We start from the raw sequence: 27,045 nt of genomic DNA, 5'->3' as shown, positions 1-27,045 counted from the left end.
CAACTGTACCACTCGGCACCATTACAGTATCAGTCAACCCCAGTGTTTCTTCTCCAGCTCCACCAACTTCAGTACCAACAGGTTCAGGTGGTACAACGTCAATACACACAGGCCCAAACTCACAGACTACAGTGACGCCTCCAGAAATGACAACAGGTTCAATAACAACATCTCCGGAATCTACAGTAACTGAAAGCACTACACTACTTTCCACAAGTCCAGTACTGCCAGGGGCAAAAGGAACCACGCCTGTACCCCCAGGACCCACTGCAGTATCAGTCCCCACCACTTCTTCTCCCCCAACTCCTGCAACATCTATACCAGCAGGGTCAGCTGGTACAACATCAGCACAAACTGGTCCAAATATAAGCACCACCCTTACGCCTCCACAAAAAACAACAGGTTCAACCTCAACAGTGAAGGAATCTACAATGACTGAAAGCACTACACTTCTTTCCAAAAGTCCAGCACTGCCAACAGCAAAAGGAACCACAACAGTACCACTCGGCACCATTACAGTATCAGTCAACCCCAGTGTTTCTTCTCCAGCTCCACCAACTTCAGTACCAACAGCTTCAGGTGGTACAACGTCAATACACACAGGCCCAAACTCACAGACTACAGTGACGCCTGCAGAAATGACAACAGGTTCAATAGCAACATCTCCGGAATCTACAGTAACCGAAAGCACTACACTACTTTCCACAAGTCCAGTACTGCCAGGGGCAAAAGGAACCACGGCTGTACCCCCAGGACCCACTGCAGTGTCAGTCCCCACCACTTCTTCTCGCCCAACTCCTGCAACATCTATACCAGCAGGGTCAGCTGGTACAACATCAGCACAAACTGGTCCAAATATAAGCACCACCCTTACGCCTCCACAAAAAACAACAGGTTCAACCTCAACAGTGAAGGAATCTACAATGACTGAAAGCACTACACTTCTTTCCAAAAGTCCAGCACTGCCAACAGCAAAAGGAACCACAACAGTACCACTCGGCACCATTACAGTATCAGTCAACCCCAGTGTTTCTTCTCCAGCTCCACCAACTTCAGTACCAACAGGTTCAGGTGGTACAACGTCAATACACACAGGCCCAAACTCACAGACTACAGTGACGCCTCCAGAAATGACAACAGGTTCAATAGCAACATCTCCGGAATCTACAGTAACTGAAAGCACTACACTACTTTCCACAAGTCCAGTACTGCCAGGGGCAAAAGGAACCACGCCTGTACCCCCGGGACCCACTGCAGTATCAGTCCCCTCCACTTCTTCTCCCCCAACTCCTGCAACATCTATACCAGCAGGGTCAGCTGCTACAACATCAGCACAAACTGGTCCAAATATAAGCACCACCCTTACGCCTCCACAAAAAACAACAGGTTCAACCTCAACAGTGAAGGAATCTACAATGACTGAAAGCACTACACTTCTTTCCAAAAGTCCAGCACTGTCAACAGCAAAAGGAACCACAACAGTACCACTCGGCACCATTACAGTATCAGTCAACCCCAGTGTTTCTTCTCCAGCTCCACCAACTTCAGTACCAACAGGTTCAGGTGGTACAACGTCAATACACACAGGCCCAAACTCACAGACTACAGTGACGCCTCCAGAAATGACAACAGGTTCAATAGCAACATCTCCGGAATCTACAGTAACTGAAAGCACTACACTACTTTCCACAAGTCCAGTACTGCCAGGGGCAAAAGGAACCACGCCTGTACCCCCAGGACCCACTGCAGTATCATTCCCCACCACTTCTTCTCCCCCAACTCCTGCAACATCTATACCAGCAGGGTCAGCTGGTACAACATCAGCACAAACTGGTCCAAATATAAGCACCACCCTTACGCCTCCACAAAAAACAACAGGTTCAACCTCAACAGTGAAGGAATCTACAATGACTGAAAGCACTACACTTCTTTCCAAAAGTCCAGCACTGCCAACAGCAAAAGGAACCACAACTGTACCACTCGGCACCATTACAGTATCAGTCAACCCCAGTGTTTCTTCTCCAGCTCCACCAACTTCAGTACCAACAGGTTCAGGTGGTACAACGTCAATACACACAGGCCCAAACTCACAGACTACAGTGACGCCTCCAGAAATGACAACAGGTTCAATAGCAACATCTCCGGAATCTACAGTAACTGAAAGCACTACACTACTTTCCACAAGTCCAGTACTGCCAGGGGCAAAAGGAACCACGCCTGTACCCCCAGGACCCACTGCAGTATCAGTCCCCTCCACTTCTTCTCCCCCAACTCCTGCAACATCTATACCAGCAGGGTCAGCTGGTACAACATCAGCACAAACTCGTCCAAATATAAGCACCACCCTTACGCCTCCACAAAAAACAACAGGTTCAACCTCAACAGTGAAGGAATCTACAATGACTGAAAGCACTACACTTCTTTCCAAAAGTCCAGCACTGCCAACAGCAAAAGGAACCACAACAGTACCACTCGGCACCATTACAGTATCAGTCAACCCCAGTGTTTCTTCTCCAGCTCCACCAACTTCAGTACCAACAGGTTCAGGTGGTACAACGTCAATACACACAGGCCCAAACTCACAGACTACAGTGACGCCTCCAGAAATGACAACAGGTTCAATAGCAACATCTCCGGAATCTACAGTAACTGAAAGCACTACACTACTTTCCACAAGTCCAGTACTGCCAGGGGCAAAAGGAACCACGCCTGTACCCCCAGGACTCACTGCAGTATCATTCCCCTCCACTTCTTCTCCCCCAACTCCTGCAACATCTATACCAGCAGGGTCAGCTGGTACAACATCAGCACAAACTGGTCCAAATATAAGCACCACCCTTACGCCTCCACAAAAAACAACAGGTTCAACCTCAACAGTGAAGGAATCTACAATGACTGAAAGCACTACACTTCTTTCCAAAAGTCCAGCACTGCCAACAGCAAAAGGAACCACAACAGTACCACTCGGCACCATTACAGTATCAGTCAACCCCAGTGTTTCTTCTCCAGCTCCACCAACTTCAGTACCAACAGGTTCAGGTGGTACAACGTCAATACACACAGGCCCAAACTCACAGACTACAGTGACGCCTCCAGAAATGACAACAGGTTCAATAGCAACATCTCCGGAATCTACAGTAACTGAAAGCACTACACTACTTTCCACAAGTCCAGTACTGCCAGGGGCAAAAGGAACCACGGCTGTACCCCCAGGACCCACTGCAGTATCAGTCCCCACCACTTCTTCTCCCCCAACTCCTGCAACATCTATACCAGCAGGGTCAGCTGGTACAACATCAGCACAAACTGGTCCAAATATAAGCACCACCCTTACGCCTCCACAAAAAACAACAGGTTCAACCTCAACAGTGAAGGAATCTACAATGACTGAAAGCACTACACTTCTTTCCAAAAGTCCAGCACTGCCAACAGCAAAAGGAACCACAACAGTACCACTCGGCCCCATTACAGTATCAGTCAACCCCAGTGTTTCTTCTCCAGCTCCACCAACTTCAGTACCAACAGGTTCAGGTGGTACAACGTCAATACACACAGGCCCAAACTCACAGACTACAGTGACGCCTGCAGAAATGACAACAGGTTCAATAACAACATCTCCGGAATCTACAGTAACTGAAAGCACTACACTACTTTCCACAAGTCCAGTACTGCCAGGGGCAAAAGGAACCACGGCTGTACCCCCAGGACCCACTGCAGTATCATTCCCCACCACTTCTTCTCCCCCAACTCCTGCAACATCTATACCAGCAGGGTCAGCTGGTACAACATCAGCACAAACTGGTCCAAATATAAGCACCACCCTTACGCCTCCACAAAAAACAACAGGTTCAACCTCAACAGTGAAGGAATCTACAATGACTGAAAGCACTACACTTCTTTCCAAAAGTCCAGCACTGCCAACAGCAAAAGGAACCACAACAGTACCACTCGGCACCATTACAGTATCAGTCAACCCCAGTGTTTCTTCTCCAGCTCCACCAACTTCAGTACCAACAGGTTCAGGTGGTACAACGTCAATACACACAGGCCCAAACTCACAGACTACAGTGACGCCTCCAGAAATGACAACAGGTTCAATAGCAACATCTCCGGAATCTACAGTAACTGAAAGCACTACACCACTTTCCACAAGTCCAGTACTGCCAGGGGCAAAAGAAACCACACCTGTACCCCCAGGACCCACTGCAGTATCAGTCCCCTCCACTTCTTCTCCCCCAACTCCTGCAACATCTATACCAGCAGGGTCAGCTGGTACAACATCAGCACAAACTGGTCCAAATATAAGCACCACCCTTACGCCTCAACAAAAAACAACAGGTTCAACCTCAACAGTGAAGGAATCTACAATGACTGAAAGCACTACACTTCTGTCCAAAAGTCCAGCACTGCCAACAGCAAAAGGAACCACAACAGTACCACTCGGCACCATTACAGTATCAGTCAACCCCAGTGTTTCTTCTCCAGCTCCACCAACTTCAGTACCAACAGGTTCAGGTGGTACAACGTCAATACACACAGGCCCAAACTCACAGACTACAGTGACGCCTCCAGAAATGACAACAGGTTCAATAGCAACATCTCCGGAATCTACAGTAACTGAAAGCACTACACTACTTTCCACAAGTCCAGTACTGCCAGGGGCAAAAGGAACCACGCCTGTACCCCCAGGACCCACTGCAGTATCATTCCCCTCCACTTCTTCTCCCCCAACTCCTGCAACATCTATACCAGCAGGGTCAGCTGGTACAACATCAGCACAAACTGGTCCAAATATAAGCACCACCCTTACGCCTCCACAAAAAACAACAGGTTCAACCTCAACAGTGAAGGAATCTACAATGACTGAAAGCACTACACTTCTTTCCAAACGTCCAGCACTGCCAACAGCAAAAGGAACCACAACAGTACCACTCGGCACCATTACAGTATCAGTCAACCCCAGTGTTTCTTCTCCAGCTCCACCAACTTCAGTACCAACAGGTTCAGGTGGTACAACGTCAATACACACAGGCCCAAACTCACAGACTACAGTGACGCCTCCAGAAATGACAACAGGTTCAATAGCAACATCTCCGGAATCTACAGTAACTGAAAGCACTACACTACTTTCCACAAGTCCAGTACTGCCAGGGGCAAAAGGAACCACGCCTGTACCCCCAGGTCCCACTGCAGTATCAGTCCCCTCCACTTCTTCTCCCCCAACTCCTGCAACATCTATACCAGCAGGGTCAGCTGGTACAACATCAGCACAAACTGGTCCAAATATAAGCACCACCCTTACGCCTCCACAAAAAACAACAGGTTCAACCTCAACAGTGAAGGAATCTACAATGACTGAAAGCACTACACTTCTTTCCAAAAGTCCAGCACTGCCAACAGCAAAAGGAACCACAACAGTACCACTCGGCCCCATTACAGTATCAGTCAACCCCAGTGTTTCTTCTCCAGCTCCACCAACTTCAGTACCAACAGGTTCAGGTGGTACAACGTCAATACACACAGGCCCAAACTCACAGACTACAGTGACGCCTCCAGAAATGACAACAGGTTCAATAGCAACATCTCCGGAATCTACAGTAACTGAAAGCACTACACTACTTTCCACAAGTCCAGTACTGCCAGGGGCAAAAGGAACCACGCCTGTACCCCCAGGACCCACTGCAGTATCAGTCCCCTCCACTTCTTCTCCCCCAACTCCTGCAACATCTATACCAGCAGGGTCAGCTGGTACAACATCAGCACAAACTGGTCCAAATATAAGCACCACCCTTACGCCTCCACAAAAAACAACAGGTTCAACCTCAACAGTGAAGGAATCTACAATGACTGAAAGCACTACACTTCTGTCCAAAAGTCCAGCACTGTCAACAGCAAAAGGAACCACAACAGTACCACTCGGCACCATTACAGTATCAGTCAACCCCAGTGTTTCTTCTCCAGCTCCACCAACTTCAGTACCAACAGGTTCAGGTGGTACAACGTCAATACACACAGGCCCAAACTCACAGACTACAGTGACGCCTCCAGAAATGACAACAGGTTCAATAGCAACATCTCCGGAATCTACAGTAACTGAAAGCACTACACTACTTTCCACAAGTCCAGTACTGCCAGGGGCAAAAGGAACCACGCTTGTACCCCCAGGTCCCACTGCAGTATCAGTCCCCTCCACTTCTTCTCCCCCAACTCCTGCAACATCTATACCAGCAGGTTCAGCTGGTACAACATCAGCACAAACTGGTCCAAATATCAGCACCACCCTTACGCCTCCACAAAAAACAACAGGTTCAACCTCAACAGTGAAGGAATCTACAATGACTGAAAGCACTACACTTCTTTCCAAAACTCCAGCACTGCCAACAGCAAAAGGAACCACAACAGTACCACTCGGCACCATTACAGTATCAGTCAACCCCAGTGTCTCTTCTCCAGCTCCACCAACTTCAGTACCAACAGGTTCAGGTGGTACAACGTCAATACACACAGGCCTAAACTCACAGACTACAGTGACGCCTCCAGAAATGACAACAGGTTCAATAGCAACATCTCCGGAATCTACAGTAACTGAAAGCACTACACTACTTTCCACAAGTCCAGTACTGCCAGGGGCAAAAGGAACCACGCCTGTACCCCCGGGACCCACTGCAGTATCAGTCCCCTCCACTTCTTCTCCCCCAACTCCTGCAACATCTATACCAGCAGGGTCAGCTGGTACAACATCAGCACAAACTCGTCCAAATATAAGCACCACCCTTACGCCTCCACAAAAAACAACAGGTTCAACCTCAACAGTGAAGGAATCTACAATGACTGAAAGCACTACACTTCTTTCCAAAAGTCCAGCACTGCCAACAGCAAAAGGAACCACAACAGTACCACTCGGCACCATTACAGTATCAGTCAACCCCAGTGTTTCTTCTCCAGCTCCACCAACTTCAGTACCAACAGGTTCAGGTGGTACAACGTCAATACACACAGGCCCAAACTCACAGACTACAGTGACGCCTCCAGAAATGACAACAGGTTCAATAGCAACATCTCCGGAATCTACAGTAACTGAAAGCACTACACTACTTTCCACAAGTCCAGTACTGCCAGGGGCAAAAGGAACCACGCCTGTACCCCCAGGTCCCACTGCAGTATCAGTCCCCTCCACTTCTTCTCCCCCAACTCCTGCAACATCTATACCAGCAGGATCAGCTGGTACAACATCAGCACAAACTGGTCCAAATATAAGCACCACCCTTACGCCTCCACATAAAACAACAGGTTCAACCTCAACAGTGAAGGAATCTACAATGACTGAAAGCACTACACTTCTTTCCAAAACTCCAGCACTGCCAACAGCAAAAGGAACCACAACTGTACCACTCGGCCCCATTACAGTATCAGTCAACCCCAGTGTTTCTTCTCCAACTCCACCAACTTCAGTACCAACAGGTTTAGGTGGTACAACGTCAATACACACAGGCCCAAACTCACAGACTACAGTGACGCCTCCAGAAATGACAACAGGTTCAATAGCAACATCTCCGGAATCTACAGTAACTGAAAGCACTACACTACTTTTCACAAGTCCAGTACTGCCAGAGGCAAAAGGAACCACGCTTGTACCCCCAGGTCCCACTGCAGTATCAGTCCCCTCCACTTCTTCTCCCCCAACTCCTGCAACATCTATACCAGCAGGGTCAGCTGGTACAACATCAGCACAAACTCGTCCAAATATAAGCACCACCCTTACGCCTCCACAAAAAACAACAGGTTCAACCTCAACAGTGAAGGAATCTACAATGACTGAAAGCACTACACTTCTTTCCAAAAGTCCAGCACTGCCAACAGCAAAAGGAACCACAACTGTACCACTCGGCCCCATTACAGTATCAGTCAACCCCAGTGTCTCTTCTCCAGCTCCACCAACTTCAGTACCAACAGGTTCAGGTGGTACAACGTCAATACACACAGGCCCAAACTCACAGACTTCAGTTACTCCTCCAGAAGTAACAGCAGTTTCAACCTCAAGTGTGAAGGAATCTTTACTGACTGAAAGTACTACCCTTCTTTCTACAAGTTCAGCACAGCCCATAGCACAGGGAAGCACGGCTTTACCTCCAGGTCCCACTAGAGTATCAGTTACCTCCAGTTTTTCTTCTCCATCTCCAATAAGTTCAATATCAACAGTGTCAGCTGGTAAAACATCAGGAGAAACTGTCCCTAATTCACGCACTACAGGCACTACTCCAGAAATATTTGCAGGTTTATCCTCAACTGTGAAGGGATCTACACTGACTGAAAGTTCTAAAAATCTTTCCACAAGTCCAGCACAGCCAACAGCACAGGGAACCACGCTTGTGCCCTCAGCTCCCTCTACAGTATCAGTGACCTCCAGTACTTCTCATCTAATTTCAGGGACATCGATAGTGACAGGATCATTTCGTACAACATCAGTGCGAATAGGCACAACTCCAACCATTAGGCTTACGCCTCTGGAGATCACAAGTTCATACACCACTAGTGAGAGGTCTACCTCCAATGGGAGTATTACACTTGTTTCCAAAATTCCCGGAGTGTCCACAGCATGGAGAACCACCATTTCCACTTCTGGTTTGGTGTCCTTACCTTTGAACATGAGAACCTCTGGAACATCTACTATTTCCAGCCTTTCTTCTTCATTAGTTGCAACAACTATCGGCCCCATTAATACCTATACTACAAGCAAAAAAATTTCACCCTTCACTGCAAGCAAAGTAACTCCATGTTTATGCCATGTTTCCGGTGATTTGTTTTTTCCTGGTGAGTTTAGCATTTCATGCGTTTAAAATAGATATTTTTTATGTTCGCATTTCCTCAGCCATTTTGTTTCATTTTTGTTAATTTGTTTTCTAGGGCAAGTTATATACAACAAAACAGATAGTGCTGGTTGTAGTTTTTATGCACTTTGTAATGAAACATGCAACATTGAAAGATTCCAGGGGCCATGCCCTACAACATCTCCTGTTTCATTAATCCCATCACCTACAACACCAAGCTTATCAACCTCAACAGCTATATCTTCTTCAGCATCAGCAACTCCAGAAGTATCTACACCTACTCCAATATTAGGTTGCCCTGATGCTGACCCTCCGAGAAAGGTAATCTTATTATGTATTTACTTTTTCTGCATCACCACCATTCCCCAAATTGTCCCAAAACCTGCCAACAGATGACTCACATCACTGTCCTTAATTTTTATTGGGATTTGCTCATGTACATTTCCAGTCAAAATCTGAATATTTGATAATAACCTGGTGCAATGTAACTTCTGTGAACGTGTGTTGTAAACTTTTTGTTTACAAATTATCCATCAACTGACTCAACATTTTTTCCAAATATGTTCAATGTTCAGAATTTCTCCTATGTATGCAAGTACATTTCAGTTTAAAGATTGTTTACAAAGTGTTCCTTGCCAGGCCTCTGAGAAAGATGTGGGGGGGAGGGGGTTGGCTCTGTGATCCCAAATGGGATGGGGCCTCAGATGAAAGAGGCCGTGCTTGGGCCGTAAGTCCTCAGCACTGCCTTGAGCATGCCACACTGCACCTCCTGTCAGGCCTATAGTAGCAGCGGACAGGACCCCCAGGCCCTTTTGTGTCACTAGGATACAAGGCAACTGCCCCCGTTGTCCCCAAACCAGTTGGCAGGCCGGGTTCCTTGTAAGTATTCCCTTGCATATTTGATATTCAAGCTGGATGATTGATCGCTGAAGTCATATAGCATATTTGTCATTCCAAAACTGGATGACCTAACTTTTATAAACTAATTCCTTTGTCACCCAAAACATGTTTGTTTTTTGGGGTGAAGCAAAGTTTTATCCTAGAAGTCAACGAGATGTCCATCAACACTTTTTCTAAGAATTAATTCTGCTCTAAACCCAGACATGTAAAGGCTATCACTCATATTCAGCTGCTTTTTCAGATGTGTGACCAACTTTCTTTGCATTCCATTCTTGCTAAGCACCCATAGACAATCCTACCTGCATCCTAAAGATCATTATATTATTTTAAGATAGACATCTAAATTCTGGCTCAACTTAAACCATCTGTACAAGTCATTTCCTTATGTTTTCTAGATGAATGAATCCTGGATGTTAAACAATTGCACTATGGCAACTTGTGAAGGAGACAACAGAATTGTTCTAGTGTTTCCTCCAGCTGTAGAGCAGATTACTTGTGCAAGTGGACGCCAGCCACAAAAAGTCTATGATGAGGATGGCTGCAACTACCACTATGAGTGTGACTGTAAGGGAATCAAGATAAAAGCAAAGCACTAACAATGCACATCATATTTTTAATATTGCAGAAAGAGAGGTTTTCAGAGTGTCTAGATTAATTTAGTGTTTTACCTATAACACTCGTCAAATTATAGTTTGCAAATTTATGATATTATTGTGATGAATTGATGCTTCAGGTATTTATTTTTCTCAGAATATGAAGCAGGATAAAATATTTGAATTATAATATTAGATCATTAAATTATAGATTTTTCTATTTTGCTTGGTATTTATTACACATCCATTGCAGTAGCATCTGACTAAGTAAGAGTCATCAGAAAGAATAAAGCTAAATGGAAAGAAAAGAAAATATGGATACTTAACAGCAGTTAAACTGTGCTTCTAGAATCTTTATTTTTACAGATGTCATGCAACAAAATTAGCATTTAAATATGGTATCTCAAGTTTCGTACCAGCAACAAATCTTTCTTTGACTGGTAACTTAAAGACATTTGCTATATTTAGTTTTGATTATGAACACATATTTTTGCTTTCTTTCTGATAGGTATTTGCACTGGCTGGGGCAATTCCCACTATGAGACTTTCGATGGAACTCACTACACATTCCAGGACAACTGCACATATGTGCTGATGAAACAGATTGTGCCAAAATACAATTTCAGCATTCTTGTTGACAATCATTTCTGCGATGTGGCTGATGCACTTTCCTGCTCTAGATCCATCATTGTGAATTACAACTCCATGAAAATAGTGCTGAGCAGTGGGAGAGACCAAAACGAGAAAAACAAGGTAAACCTGAATGGATTTCCCAAGTTTTATAAATTGCTTTAATATTAAAATATTTTAATAAGAGAAAGGTATTTTAATATTATATAAAAACTAAAGATTATAAACACATAACATTAGAAAGGTGGTAATTATATTTAATTCCATAAGAACTCCATATTTTTCTGTGTGAGAGAGATAGATAGGGAGAAAGAGAAGAGAGTGGAAGAGGTCATTTTGTGATCTCTCTCTCTCTTTTTTGTAGCAAAATGCAGGACAATGTAGCACTTTAAAGATAACAAGATGGTTTATTAGATGATGAGCTTTCGTGGGCCAGACCCACTTCCTCAGATCAAATAGTGGAAGAAAGTAGTCACAACCATATATACCAAAGGATACAATTAAAAAAATGAACAAATATGAAAAGGACAAATCACATTGCAGAACAGAAGGGGGATGCGGGGGGGGGGGGAGGGGGAGGAAGGAAGGTAAGTGTCTGTGAATTGATGATATTAAAGGTAGGGAGAATGGGATGTTTGTGAGTTAATGGTATTACAGGTGATAATTGGGGAAAGTCTTGGTAATGGGTGAGATAGTTCAAATTCTTGTTAAGTCCTTGTTGGCAAGTGTCGAATTTTAACATGAATGACAGTTCAGAGGATTCCCTTTCAAGTGCAGATGTAAAAGGTCTTTGTAGCAGAATGCAGGTGGCTAAGTCATTTAGAGAGTGTCTTTTCTGGTTAAAGTGGCAAGAAACTGTTTTCTCTTTGTGATCTTGTCTGATATCTGTTTTGTGGGCATTAATCCTTTGGCGAAGTGTCTGAGATGTTTGTCCAATGTACATAGCAGACGGACACTTTCGGCACATGATAGCATAGATTATATTTCTCTTTTTTGTGAGGAACATAATGGGGATTTTAAGATGTACTGAAAGGATGTTGGCCCTTTCTTAACACTACCATTGGTTATTAAAAGTATTGACTCTCTGCCTAAAACATATGACCTTAAAATAAACCTGTGATTTAGCTGCTTTTATTTTGTTGGGTTTTAGATTTATGTCAATGAAGAGCCAATCTATGGAAGCTTCAGCAAAAATGGCATTTTAGTTATCAATAGTGAAACACACATGTGGGTTGAATTTCATGACATCAAGACTTTCATCTTCATCACGGAAGCTTCCTTCAGTATAGAAATGCCTTTCGGCATATTTGGAAACAACACTGAGGGGCAGTGTGGTAAGTAGAGTGGTTTAATCTTGGTCACCTTTTCCATGAGGCAATTCCCATGAGATTGTTTTCCTTATTTATGCTATGGCCAGGGGCACTTTACCTGATCATTTAAGTTTTTAGGTGCTGCAGCAAATGAAATAAAATAATAAACATGCAATGATGAGCTGACAGTCTCAGCTTCCCCTCCAGATGCAATTTACATTAGCACAAACATTTCTAACATCAGTCTTTAATAAAGTGTAAGGACCAAGTAAGATTAGCACGCTCATTGTAATCTGAAAATCAGGCAACCCACCCAGGAGTGAATTTGTTACATTCAGACTGGACAGTCCCGCTGTTACATAACACACCATGCTGAGTTAGAATTATAGAACACTAGAACTGGAAGGGATCTTGAGAGGTTGTCACGTCCAGTCCCCTTCCCTCATGGCAGGTCCCAGAACTATCTAGACCATCCCTGATAGATGTCTATCTAACCTGATCTTAAATATCTCCAGAGATGGAGATTCCACAACCTCCCTAGGCAATTTATTCTAGTGTTTCACCACCAGGACAGCTAGGAACTTTTTCCTAATGTCCAACCTAAACCTCCCTTGCTGCAATTTAAGCCCATTGCTTCTTGTCCTATCTTCAGAGGCTAAGGAGAACAATTTTTCTCTCTCCTCCTTATGACACCCTTTTAGATACCTGAAAACCGCTATCATGTTCCATTTCGGTCTTCTCCTTTCCAAACTAAACAAGCCCAATTCTTTCAGTCTTCCTTCATAGGTCATGTACACTGGACCTTGAATCATTCTTGTTGCTCTTCTCTGGACCTTCTCCAGTTTCTCCACATCTTTCTTGAAATGTGGTGCCCAGAATTGGACACAATACTCCAATTGAGACCTAATCAGCACAGAGTAGAGCAGAAGAATGACTTCTCGTGTCTTGCTCACAAAACTCCTGTTAATTCATCCCAGAATCATGTTTGGGTTTTTTTGCCACAGTGTCACACTGTTGACTCATATTTAGCTTGTGGTCTACCATGACCCCTAGATTGGTTTCTGCAGTACTCCTTCCTAGACAGTCACTTCCTATTCGTATATGTGAGACTGTACTTTGCATTTGTCCTCATTAAATTTCATCCTAATTACCTCAGACCATTTCTCCAGTTTGTCCAGATCATTTTGAATTATGACCCTATCCTCCAAATCAGTTGCAACCCCTCCCAGCTTTGTATAATCTGTAAACTTAATAAGTATACTCTCTATGCCAATATCTAAATCATTGAAGATATTGCACAGAACCGGTCCCAAAACTGACCCCTGCGGAACCCTACTTGTTATGTCCTTCCAGCATGACTGTGCCCATTAATAACTACTCTCTGAGAACAGTTATCCAGCCAGTTATGCACCCACCTTATAGTAGCCCCATCTAAGTTGTATTTTGCTAGTTTATTGTTAAGAATACCATGCAAGACCATATCAAATGCCTTACTAAAGTCTAGGTATACCACGTCCATCACTTCTCCCTTATCTACAAGACTCATTATCCTATAAAAGAAAGCTATCAGATTGGTTTGACATGATTTGTTATTTACAAATCCATGCTGGCTGTTATCTATCACCTTATTATCTTCAAGGTGTTTGCAGATGAATTCCTTAATTACTTGCTCCATTATCTTTCCTGGCACAGAAGTTAAACTGACTGGTTTGTAGCTTCTTGGGTTGTTCTTATTTCCCTTTTTATAGATAGGCACTATATTTGCCCTTTTCCAGTCTTCTGGAATCTCTCCCATCTTCCATGATTTTTCAAAGGTGATAGCTAAAGGCTCAGATAACTCCTCTATCACCTCCTTGAGTAGTCTAGGATGCATTTCATCAGGCCCTGGTGACTTGCAGACATCTAACTTTTCTAAGTGATTTTTAACTTGCTCTTTTTTTAAATTTTATCTTCTAAATCTACCCCCTTCCCACTAGCATTCGCTATGTTAGGCATTCCTTCATCAGACGTCTCGGTGAAGACCGAAACAAAGAGTTGGTCTATTGCCCATGCTTCAGTTCCACCAGACTTGTTTCCATCTGTTTTCTTCTAGGCACATGTTCAAATAACCAAGTGGATGAGTGCCGCCTCCCAAGTGGCGAAGTAATTGCCTCTTGTTCAGAAATGGCTTCCGCCTGGAAGATTCAGGATGAAAATAAGCCCAGTTGTGAAGGGCCCCCAGTTCCACCTGTCACACCAGCTCCACCTGTGCCCTGCAATTTTCCTTCTCCTCTTTGTGAGCTGATTTTGAGCAAGTAAGTTAAATTCAGACTGAGGTTATATTGGAAACTTGTGTATTGAAAAGCAAAAAAGTGCTTTGGAAGCTTTACAAATGGGCTCTGAAGTGGCCATAAGTAACAGAAATATATACTACATTATTGATTGTAACAATAGCAAAGTAGTTTAATGTATTTAGTTGTTAAGACTATAGAAAAGCTGTGTGTAGCTTGTTTCTGTTGCATAGCAAAGCTGTTACTCTGGGCATCACTTTAGTCTCTTTTTAGAGTTATGCTATCTAGAAACCAAGTCTGCCCTTGAAGAAGTCTGATAAAATATAAACTGTGCCCCACTAAGTGCTATTATTATATTGCCAATAAAACACTCACTTGGGGCTAATATTGTATATTTTAACCCTAAAAGACCATCTAGGCAGTTCTCTACCCTTTAATTATTTCACTCTGACAAGTTTCAATTTTTACAGTAGTTGTGCACGGCAGCTCTAACTTCTCCTCCATTGTATTTAAAGCCTCTTTGCAGAGTGTCATAAAGTGCTGGAGCCAACAATATACTATGAGGATTGTGTCACCAATTCATGCAACATGACCAATGAATCTATATCGTGCAACAGTGTGGAAACATACGCCTCCTTCTGCAGTGTTTTTGATGCCTGTGCTGATTGGAGAAGCAAAACTGAAGGAAAATGCCGTAAGAAGCATCAAGAAACAATTTTCTTTGGCTCTATTATGTGCTTATTGCCCTCTTATTCTGAAAGTAAAAGTAAAAACCACATAGCACTTTAAAGACTAACAAGATGGTTTAATAGGTGATGAGCTTTCGTGGGTCAGACCCACTTCCTCAGATCATATTCTGGAAGAGAATTGGCATGACCATATATATACCAAAGGAATACTGTACAATGAAAAAAGTGAAAACATTATTAAACTGACAAATCAGATTTAGTACAGAAGGTGGGGTGAGGGAGAGCGAGGGAGGGAGGGAATACCTATTTATGAGTCAATGAATGGCTAATCAGGGGTGATAAGTGGGGAAGCTATCTTTGTAAAGATGCTAATTACCTTAACCATTTCACTTTTTTCATTATATTCCTTTGGTATACAGGCAGTCCCCGGGTTACATGGATCCGACTTACATCGGATCCCTACTTACAAACGGGGTAAGACAACCCCGCACTAGCTGCTTCCCCCCAGCAGACCAGGGAGACGCGAAGCTAGTGCCCCCCCCCAAGCAGACCCGGGAGACGCAGAGCGGCTTTTCTCAGCAGACACCTCAGCTTGAGAATAAAGGACTGAGGGAAGTGAGGTGTGGGAGAATAAACCTGAGCTCTGGAGAAATGTTTGGCTAGAGTTTCCCCTACAATAGGTACCAGTTCCGACTTACATACAAATTCAACTTAAGAACAAACCTACAGTCCCTATCTTGTACGTAACCCGGGGACTGCCTGTATATGGTCATGCCAATTCTCTTCCAGAATATGATCTGAGGAAGTGGGTCTGGTCCACAAAAGCTCATCACCTATTAAACCATCTTGTTAGTCTTTAAAGTGCTACGTGTTTTTTCCTTTTGTTTTAGCAAGATCAGACTAACACAGTTACCTATCTATTATTATTCTGAAAATGTAAACATTTTCCCTAATTTTGGGCATGGAGGAATAAATACACCTATCTAAACTTCACTTCTAATTTCATTCATGTGGAGATGGTTGAACTAGTTCCGATAAAACATAAACAATCTTTGCTGTTCTCTCAAATTCAGCCAAACCCATACCCAAATCTTTTATGAGGCTCAAAATCATTCAGTGGCCATTATAGTATTTTAGCTATCTGTACTTTTGTATTTTCCTGATCCAAAGGGTTTATGAAGTGAAAGCGCCAATGGTTGCTACCCCTTCACATACATAACACTGAAAGCAATTGGAAATCATCTCTGCTTCTTTACCATCATACAATATTTCATTTTCATAATAATTTTATTCTTGCTCCAACACAGCATACAACTGTCCTATAGGCAAGGTGTATGATGCGTGTGGCCCTCTTGCTCCTGTCACCTGCAATTCTGGGTAAGGCTAAATGAAATAAATAGCTTTATATTAGTGTAATATCAGTGTGTACATCTCTGTCTGTCTTTGAACAGGAGGCTCCCGAGTAAAAGGCAGCTGCTTGAGGACATGGTGGCACTTTGATGATTGAATCAATTCTGAGTGTGTGGTATAGCAGGGGACAACGTGTTACGGAGGAGTTATATTTTATTTGTGACATTCAAACTAAAGGCTTGATTCCTTTGATTATTAACAATCCAGTGGCACTGTTCACATAAGTAGGAAGAGCAGCATTTAGGGCCTGGCCAATTTCCTCTTTGGATAATTACATTGTGCTACCTAAATTCCCTCTGCAAATTCAAATGAGTGAAACACTTTCACTTGCTGCTATTCCTAAACAGAAAATCATGTACAACACTGCCGTGTGCTGTTAGGTAGATGTAATACTCCACCTCAGAGCTTGCCATAAATCAGTGGTGGGTAAAAAATAATTCACATACACAGTGTCTTAAGCATTATGTAACATTTGGGGATAAGGACTCCCATACTGTGTAAATGTAAGTATGTGTGTATACATACACATTTTTATATATGTATTTATATGAAACCTTTATGAAACTTTACCTCATTGATTATATTAATGCTGTAAAAATTTATTGATCATATAATGCTGGACAAATATACTGTAATATCCATTCCTTTCTTCCATGTAGAACTGTTAACCTTACAAGCACACATTTTGCTGAAGGATGCTTCTGCCCGAAGGATAAGATACTCTTCAATTCATACACTGATGTCTGTGTCTTAGAATGCTGTAAGTGTGGGGGGAATGGGAAGGAGAGCAAGAAAAAGGGTTGGAGGGGTATGTAAATAACTCAGATGTTAGTGTTTATGAAAGAAAGAGACAGACAGGACAACCGAGTTCTAGGTAGAATATGAAAAGATGTTGTGGAAGCATCTATCACACAACGCCACTCACAGACTTTAATCCCACTCATCTTTACCAATTGTCGTTCTAGTTCTTGAATATCCAGTGAATCAGCTAGTGTAGCTGAACCCATCTGATGGGTAATTTTGTAATTTTGACAAATTCACACTATGGACTAAAACTACCAATCATGTTTCACTTATATCACATTTAAGGACTGATCCCCAGTTGTTTAAGAATAGCATATTAAACTCATTATTTTATCCTCCTCTCCTTTTTATATTACATTCCTCGAATTCAGTGAACTTGCATAATATTTATGCTGCCAGCCAAATGCCCCTTAATCTGTTTTCAGACTCAGCCTAATATCTGATTTTAGTGTTGAACCATCGTCATCTGAATAAATACACCAGCCACTTAACAAGTAAATTCTGAGTGCCAAAACTGACTTCACCACGAGAATTGTTAGTTATTTCCACTTAAGTTTTTTTTAGAAAGTGTCTGGAAAATGGCATTTGCATTTGTGTCTACTCATTAAAAAAATGAGCCCAAGTTGAATCATGAGACAAGTTGAAGTTTTAAAAGTAAATCCTTTGTGGGTTAAGTGTGCGGCAATAATAATAATCTGAAAAGTGTCTTAAACACATAATTAAAAGGGTAAGCAAGATTCATTCGTCTATCACCTGGGTCATCAGAATGGCATCAACATAAATCTTTATCCTTTCATTCCCTGCAGCTTGTGTGGGACCAGATGGAATGCCCAAACCAGTGAGTATTTCAATCAGCACTTTCTTCAAGGCATCTTTCCCACAAACCTCTCCCAGCTATAAGCTTTATCCAGGATTTCAGCCTTCATGCCTTTTCCAACCTTAGTCCTCATTTTGTTATGAAATAAGCTAGACTGTGGCAGGTTAAGTTCTTAGCAGAAATAAAATGGAAGGAGTACTGACTTCATGAAGAACTTATATTCTGTAGCCAACTGCACTCAGGGTTTGGGTGGGAGTGGGGGGGTAGTTGGAATCATATTTTAAAACCCTGAAATACTCCCAAAAGAGCTCATATGAATTATGTGTAACAACTTCAAATTGCACAACGGTGCATCTATATTCCTTCAGATGAATTGCTAGCACTTCAATTCCACTGACGCATCATCATTGCCAAGTATGGGAAATATTTATTTTTGGGACTCCTGTTTGGCAAATTGAAAACAGTCTGTCTGAAAAGTTTCAGCCTGATCTTAGGGCCAGATTCAAACTCCATTGAAACTGATAGGCTTGGGATTAGGCCCCATGAACAGTCTATCTTACTGTGATAGACTCCTTTGAATCTTTCATCCAAATTGGCCCTGAAAGACCTCTGGCCCATAAGCATCAGAGAACAGTTAAGATCAAATATTTTTCTGTGTTTACAGCCTGGAGCCCAATGGAGAAGTAATTGCCAGGACTGTGTCTGTGATCCATTCTCTGTCACTGTACAATGTACACCACTTACATGTCAGACACCTGAAACACGTGTGTGTGAGAAAGAAGGATTCATCCCCGTCTCAGTGTTAACACCAGAAGACCCATGTTGTCCTGACATTGAATGCAGTGAGTTCCAGCAACTATCTTTTATAGCCAGCTCGTAAAAGTATAGTAGGCCGAACACTGGTTTCCAACCTCTTAGTCCTATCTAAGACAGTGAGGGCAACCTAGACTGTGAGCGGGCCACACGCGTGGCCCTCCGTCTCAGTGGGCCATAAGATTGTCATAACCAAGGCGGTCTCCTGGGAGAGGGTAGTTTTGCAAACTGCGCTTACGTACATAGAACTTGTGGGCTGTGCCAATCAAACCGTAGCAACACACTGATTGGATGCAGAGGGAGTGTATGGCAAATTCACAACGTTGTGTACAACTGGTACTCACCTCACTTCTCATGCCCTTCGCTTTAAGTGTGTATCACTTTTGTATCCTAGTGGGGGGGGGGGGGGAACTATGTGAACAAATCTGGCAACCCTGTGCATGAACAATGGTAAGCAAAATGTCCTGTGGGGCTACACACAGAATCTCAATGAGACCCCGTGGCCCTTGGGCTGTAGGTTATCCACCAGTGATCTAAGAGCACTTAAAATTAAGTTCTATTCCTCAATAGATTCATAACTATGCCTAAATACCAGAAATAGATTTCTGAATTACAGTAAGATGTACATTATAGCTGGTAAAAAAATATTTTGGTGTGTGTATTGCAGAGAAGGGGAAGAATAGAGGTAAAAGGATTTTGGTGGGATTTTTTTAAAGTTTTAGAATAGCTGATAAATTAGCTCCATATTTTTGGGTTAAATAGTGTTTCTTTATACACAGATTTTATGTTGCAGAATGGAAATATGTATTTAAGTAGAATTAAACAGATGGACAAACATAAAGCACAAGCCAATAACTATATGTGGCATAGTACTATCTGCTTAGAGATTTTTTATTATTATTACTGATGTGGCTAAGTCAAAAGGGAGAATGTATCCATAGTTTATTAGCCTGGAACTGAGAATTTAAACAAACGACCAATGGAGGGCTAAGCTCGACGTGGTCCTGTGAAAAACATAAGTGGGATCTGAGATGCCACCAAATTATTTCATAGTGTAGAATATTTTATTTCCTATGAGGATCAGTCTTCCATCCAAGCCACATGCTGACAGGTTGCAGAGGACTCAACAGAGGAACAGAAATGTTTTTTGAATGTATCATATTGCTGTGGTTTTAGAATAAGAGATGAATTACTTTAACTTTGGGAAGAGTTTGATAGCAGTAGGGAAAGAGGGGGCTTTCTCTGTCTTCCAGTCTAGTTCAATGCCATTTATCCTTTTAAAATAGTCTCTTTTCCTTCAGGAATATGTCCCTCTGACTTCTTCTGGCTTTAGCCATATGCTAGAAAGTAATTTGATTTTTATGCACATCCAGGTAATAAATAGGTGATAAATAATCTCTCTGTGCCCCTCTTTGTATTAGACTCTCCACAGGCCCATGCAGCCTAAGCACCAATTACTTCTAAGCAGGAAAATAATGAAACATGTTGCCAAGATTATTCCATTATGCACTCTGTCTTCTGTCTCATTCCACAGGATGCAATACAAGCGCCTGCTCCCCGGCCAAGACAACATGTGAGCCAGGGTACCAGCTAGCCACAACCCTTTCAGATGGGGACTGCTGTGTCAACTATACATGTGGTAAGTTGCTTTGCTGCTTCTGACGTCTGGGTTATAAAAGGCTTTAATTTCAATTTCCAAGGGGATAGGGAGTTAGAAGATATTCGAGAAGAAAGCTAGGTGAGTGCATTTTACATTTTTTTAAAAAAAACACCTCACTGAATTATATATATAAAAAAAGTGTGTGTGTATGTTCATACTCTGGAAATTTTAAAGGTTTTTTTTTAATTTTTATTTCATTTCTCTAATGAATTGATTTTTTTCAGAACCAATACCAGATGTCTGTGTGCTTAATGGAACTATTTACAGGGTAAGAACAGTCCTATTATACCAAACATACTAATATACACTAGGGAGGTTTAATATTCGTTAACTGAATTATCAATTAACCTCATGAATTCTTATCGGTTACACGACTATTCGATAATCCCCAGGGGGCAGGGCTGACAGCCAGTGCGCTCTGGCCGCACTCCTGAGGAGCCCCCTACAGCAGCATGGGGTGCCAGGCGGAGCTGGATCGCAAGGGGAGCCAGTTTAATAACCAGCTCCCCTCACGGACCAGCTGCCTGTTGCCTCACACTGCTGCCTCTGATACAGGGAGGGGTCAGAGCTCCCAGGCCCAGCGCAAGCCAGAACTGAACCAGGCTGCCTGCCCACTTGGCTCCTAATACACTTTAAATACAGAGCCACAGCAGGGGTATGTCCTGGATCTATTGCAAGCCAGGACTGTGCTGGGCTGTGAAGAGGAGGGGAAGGGGGATGCGTACATTAACCAATAAGCTTTTGCTCAACAAGTAATTAGTTGATTGACTACACTATTACATCCCTCATATACCCTGCTATAGACTGACTTCTACAGCCGTGGTCCCCAACACGGTGCCCGCGGGCGCCATGGCGACCACGGGGGCATTTCAATGCGTCCGCCAGGTGCTCGGGGCTGGCCTGGCCCCGGGCACATGGCGCACAGGCGCTTGCGGGGGGAGCGCGCTTGGCGGGGGGAGCGCCGGGCGTGCGGCACTCGGCGGGAGGCGGCGGGGGGGAGCGCCGGCCTCGGGCGCGCGGCACTCGGCGGGAGGGGCGGGGGGAGCGCCGGCCCCGGGCGCGCGGCACTCGGCGGGAGGGAGTGGGGGGGGGCGGGGAGCGCCGGCCCCGGGCGCGCGGCCCTTGGAGGGGGCCCTGCCCCCGGGCACGCGGCTAGGTGGGGCCCCGCCCCCGGGCGCGTGGATGGGGGGGCCGCCCCCGGGCACGTGGATGGGGGGGCGCCCCCGGTCCCCGCAACCTGGCGCCCGGCGGGCAAACGGCCACGCCCCCTGGCGCCCGACAACCTAAAAAGGTTGGGGACCACTGTTCCACAGCATTAGGAATTATTCCTCATTAGGAATTTCTGGGATGGAGTTCTTTATCTCTTGCATATTAAATAACCTTTGTATCATGTTTGCTTTTTGGTTGCTAAGCCAGATCTGAAGTAGATTTTGTTTCTTCAAGTGCCCAAAAAAATATGTTTTAGAGGAACTCCCTTTGAACGAGGAGCAAAAGTAAAAACTTAACCATTTTTACTGGGGTGGGGGTGAATTAGTTTTTTTGTCCATTCTAGATGAGAGAGAGACAATTTGCTGTTGGAGCAGAATTTTAGAAGTCTTTTTGTTGGTTTTTTTTGGGGAGGGAGAAGGGAAAAAAGAACTGAAGTCTCTCAGAAATAAATCTAGGACTTAGACCTAGACATCCAAGCTGAGACCTTAATGTCTCAGTCAAGAGCTACTCCTCGAGATTACAGCTGCCATCTTGGAATGTGATGTTGGGTCAAATTTTCAAAAGAGGCCCGAAGTCCCTCTTTAAAGAATGGGTACATATGTATGCTTATGCAGTTGGACACATCCACTGCAGTGGGTAGATGTTTTAATATCTATTTGCAAGTGATGACTGCTTCACCTGCTCTGAAGACAATTCATAATGGAAAGCTTCTGTGCAAAATACTGAAGTGGCTCAAACCAGTCCTACCTTATATCCAAACTCAGCATATTCTTTTGAACATTCTTGGTATGTTCTTACCAATCCTCTACTAGCCTAAGTATTTTGCATTATTTCAACTGGCTTATCCCTCTCCATGCTTTCTGCACTGGCCCCACATTTTTATATGTCCCATGTAGCACAATTGCTATTTTGCTGTCCATTGAGTAATTCAGTTTCACCTGTGCTTCAGCATCTTCTATGTCCACAGAATTGCTTTACATCACCTCCAGGCATTATGAGATAATGTACCATAGAGTTCCTTAAAATAATGAGATATGCTCAGACTGAACATTCTGTCTTTGGCTTCTCCCAGCCTGGAATGTCTGTTCCAAGAGATGTTTGTGAGACATGCAACTGCAGTTCTGAAGTAGATCCAGCCTCCAACAAAAACCTTCTGCAATGCAAGCCAGTCTACTGTAACACCACTTGCGCCCTGGTAAGTGCCATTTCTTTTTTCCCCTCCCTGTTAGTTTCTAAACTGACAAACATGGCAGTCTCTCTTATGGACTCAACATATTTTCTCTCTCTCATTTCATGAATAGGGTTTTGAATATATGATAAAAGATGGAAAGTGCTGCGGAGACTGCATTCAGGTGGCTTGCACAATCAAACCCGAGAATACCACTGGCCAGGTGCTCAAGGTAACTATTTCCTTTGAGTCTCACTTTGCTTTGTTTTAGACCATAACAGAGAGTAAGCACTGACAAAAGCAAGAGACAACTCTCAACCAAATTATGGCCATTCTTAGTTACAGCCGGTATTTTGTACATTTATTCTAGCTGGACTCACATGTGGCTCACACCAGATTTTGATGCTCAGATGAACAGTGAAAGGGGTAAAATATCAATTTCAGGCTTCTAACTCCAGACCTCAGTATTTAGGTCGTAGTCTCCCCACCTAGGCAATGAAATTTGAAACAGCCACCCATGTTTAGTGTTTCCGAGGAAGTTAAGAGGGTACAAATGAATCCCCTCTAGGTAAGATCATGAAATTACTCATCAGAAAAGTCTGCACCAGTCTTTGTCACAGTAATCGTACTGCACTTACCACATTTATATCACTGATCACCTCAGAAAAGAAATAATGCTAAATTTGCTTTATTCCTAATGTCAGCCAGGTGAACTATGGAAGCCTGCAGGGGATCCGTGCACATCTTACAAATGTGAAGAAATTGAAAATCAGTTTGTTTCGGTCACTATTCGGACAGCGTGTCCTGTCTTTAACCCAGAGGACTGTGAGCCTGTAAGTTTGAATCAGTCCTTTATTGTTTGCTAGTTGTTGAGTGCTATGAAGCAGAACCAGGGGCAATGGATACAATACAATCTCAGACAACATGGAACCAGTATCTCTCGTTATTGATGGCTCCCACTGTGTAAACAGTCATTTATCACCAATGGTTTCAGACTGAACTCGGCCAGTATCAATTGTAACAATCTCCCCTTCCCCAAACAGCCCTGTCACGCCCCTCCCCCCCAACAGCCCTGTCAGTAGGGTTGACAGCCATTGAATGCCCTGAGGCAAGGTGTGAGGGAGGTTCTCTGGCCCTCAGAAGGGGTAGGACCTCATGCGGAAGGGGTGGGGCCACAGACCGCCAGTCCTTAGCACCGCCCAGGCCATGGCACTGTGAACCCCTCCCCCTGCCTGCGCAGCCTTTAGAGCCACATGGAGCAGTGTGTTCCTGTGGCAATTCAAAGAGCTTCAGTCACATACATAGCTAATGCTAGAAAGCTTTTGACTTGTCATCCCATACAATAATTCTGAAGCCTATCTCTTTGTTCCTGCACTGAAGGATGAAGTACAGCTGACTCCTGATGGCTGCTGCAAAACGTGTAACCCTAAAAGTAAGTGAAGCTATTTTCTGATGCTTTGCCTTCAAGAGATTATGTATAATTATAGTATTTCTAACTATTTTTGCATGGAATGGGGAGGTGGAAGTTTCCTCTGGAATCCCCACTCAGATTTTCTTTCCAAAGGCCCCCATTACACTGACTAAGCCTCCCAAAGATACTCCCTGTCCTATCCAAGTTCTGTTTATACTGCCTCTGCAGTTGAAAGGTCCTAACCATAGCATGTTATGCAGGAATCTGACAGAATCAAACATCGTCCTCTCAGAACATGAAGCTTAGCTGCAACTATGAAGGGACATGAAGCATTTCTATTTATTTTTTCCCCTCTTTCTTGATCACCAGACTGCAGGGTTTACAAGAACTCCACTATGATCCGCCACAATGACTGTGAATCTCCTAACCCTGTTGAACTGACATACTGCAAAGGTGCTTGTGCCAGCTCCTCCGTGTAAGTGGCAGCGAGTTCATTAGATCCCCTTACTTGTGTCTTTCTTTGTCACCTCTTTTCATCCAACTGCGCAAGTGGAGTTGAGCACCAAGTCGCCTATTCACTTTCAATTACTTTAATATACACTCGAAAAGCAAGTGGCTTTGTTGAGTGGGCTGGCGTGTGTATCTGAAGGATGTTTTGGTGTTCGAGGGAGCAGAAGAGTGCTCATGCTATACTACAGCAGTTATCTCCTGTCACTTTGCCTGACACACAATATAACATGTAGTGCCCAGTGTTAAACAGGCAGGCTCACAGAGGTAAAAACTTGTTCAAGTCACAAAGCAGCACGTCGAATATCTGATAGCAAAGCATCCCGAGGAACAAAAAGTACAATAGTGAAAAAGATGCACATTGTGCTTCTGAATCTCCTCTGACTTATACCATTGTAAAATTGATAGAACTTCATTGTGCAGTCACACCTGCTCTATCAGAGTGGCTAAAGAGAATCAGATCCTGTATTTAGGAACAAGCCATTACTGCTATTTGGCAAGTAGATGCCATCATCTATAAATTGCCTCATTCTTCCTACTGGTTATTTTTTAGGCTGCCTTGATTTTTCCCTCTCTCATACATACTCAGAACTTTCAGCCCTTAAATAATGATGAAAGTCAGTGGAGAGACTAGAAAACTCAGACTAACAGTGCAAAATTTGCTCTTTCATGTTTCTATTGAGCTATACACACACATGCTTGAAAGCTGGCAATAATGGGCCCAATCTTGCTCCTGTTAAAATTCAAGGGGGCTTTGCCAGAGAGCTCAGCCAGAGCAGGCCATTTTTTAAGTTGGCAATAGTTAGCAGAGGTTGTATGCTCTATGAAGATGCTCACAGAAGGGTGTAATTTTCTTTCTTCATCTGTCGGGGCAGGTATTCCTTCGCAACACAGCAGTTGCAACCCAACTGTTCCTGCTGCCAGGAACTCAAGAGCCACAAGAAACAGGTGACCCTGACATGCCGCAGTGGAACAACAATGAATTATGACTACATCTACGTGGAACAGTGCCAGTGCACGGCTGCATGCATTTCTGAAACCACTATCACACAACAGCTCCAGTATGAAAATTAGCAGTGAAGAACAAGATGATCAGAGGGAAAAGAAACCCAAGAGCTCTACAGCATTTAAATAATAACATAGAAAAAATAACCCATGAGCAATCTTAAAACTCTTGCTTCTTACTTTTTCCAGCTTCCATTATCACCATTTTTCATTTGTTAAATGTGAGAATGTTTGCCAAATAATTAGGTCTTTATATATTTTTTTATTTCTAAACAGATTGTGAAGGGAAAGAATGAACAAAAGTATAGCTTGTATTGTTAGAGTCTTGAATTAAGCCTAAAGTTACTTTCCTTTCCTCTCTGAAGTTTGGAGGCCATTTAGTTATATCTTTTTTACATTTTTTTAAGTCTTCTCATTGTTTCAGTGAATCAGCCAATATGGGTTTGAGAGAGGGAGTGTCTAAAAATGAAAACCGCTTAAAAATATCCCTACTTAACAGTATGGGAATTTGCAATCATTCCAGTAAATTGTTTACAACATTGTTTTGGCAAGAAATAGAAGGCTGGCTCTTTTTTTAAAAAAATGGTGATAGTGAGCTAATGTTTTCTATAGAAAACTTAATTTTGTAGTTACAGTGCACAGTCCTTTGCTATTTATTTGCGAGTAGAGAAATAATTTTATTGAGGGAGTCACTGTCTATGGACTTAAGATTTTATATGGTGTTAGCAATGTGGCAATCTTTTCTTGTTCATTTTGTTCTTATGTGATTAATAAAACTTGCAGCATTTTTCAACTTTGATGACTTTGCTGTTTTCACTTGTTGACTTTGGTTGTACCTCAGGAGGGTTCATGCCTCAGATAACTACAAATCCACTCCCTAATTACACTGGGGCAGGGAGGCAAATCCTTTGTGAAAATCCTTTTCAAGGGCAACATACTCCCTGGCCTGCACACACCTGACCAACTCTGTTGATTGGCCTGTAGGGTGACCATAGGCCAATGGGCATAGGGTGACCATATT

General features: G+C 43.3%; 1 protein-coding gene across 1 annotated transcript in view; it reads left to right on the top strand.

Moving 5' to 3' along the window:
• Positions 1–26,823, top strand: part of LOC102448196 (mucin-5B-like) — an 80,128-nt gene extending 53,305 nt beyond the window's left edge. Inside the window, exons 34-57 of the mRNA XM_089778830.1 lie at positions 464–894; positions 2,026–2,153; positions 3,502–3,629; positions 4,400–4,584; positions 5,470–5,597; positions 8,905–9,045; positions 9,097–9,149; positions 10,124–10,292; positions 10,830–11,074; positions 12,102–12,285; positions 14,354–14,555; positions 15,047–15,225; positions 16,528–16,597; positions 17,290–17,390; positions 18,241–18,272; positions 18,916–19,093; positions 20,599–20,703; positions 20,949–20,992; positions 23,006–23,128; positions 23,235–23,333; positions 23,806–23,934; positions 24,482–24,533; positions 24,882–24,987; positions 25,895–26,823. Of these exons, the coding sequence (XP_089634956.1) occupies positions 464–894; positions 2,026–2,153; positions 3,502–3,629; positions 4,400–4,584; positions 5,470–5,597; positions 8,905–9,045; positions 9,097–9,149; positions 10,124–10,292; positions 10,830–11,074; positions 12,102–12,285; positions 14,354–14,555; positions 15,047–15,225; positions 16,528–16,597; positions 17,290–17,390; positions 18,241–18,272; positions 18,916–19,093; positions 20,599–20,703; positions 20,949–20,992; positions 23,006–23,128; positions 23,235–23,333; positions 23,806–23,934; positions 24,482–24,533; positions 24,882–24,987; positions 25,895–26,093 (3,411 nt within the window). The 3' untranslated portion in view covers positions 26,094–26,823. The remainder of the gene's footprint in view (positions 1–463; positions 895–2,025; positions 2,154–3,501; positions 3,630–4,399; positions 4,585–5,469; positions 5,598–8,904; positions 9,046–9,096; positions 9,150–10,123; positions 10,293–10,829; positions 11,075–12,101; positions 12,286–14,353; positions 14,556–15,046; positions 15,226–16,527; positions 16,598–17,289; positions 17,391–18,240; positions 18,273–18,915; positions 19,094–20,598; positions 20,704–20,948; positions 20,993–23,005; positions 23,129–23,234; positions 23,334–23,805; positions 23,935–24,481; positions 24,534–24,881; positions 24,988–25,894) is intronic.
• Positions 26,824–27,045: the final 222 nt, after the last annotated feature.

The sequence above is a fragment of the Pelodiscus sinensis genome, chromosome 5 (assembly GCF_052426305.1).
Source record: "Pelodiscus sinensis isolate ZL-2025 chromosome 5, ASM5242630v1, whole genome shotgun sequence".
In the NCBI taxonomy this organism is placed as follows: domain Eukaryota; kingdom Metazoa; phylum Chordata; order Testudines; family Trionychidae; genus Pelodiscus; species Pelodiscus sinensis.
This window is presented reverse-complemented; position numbering and strand designations above follow the sequence as displayed.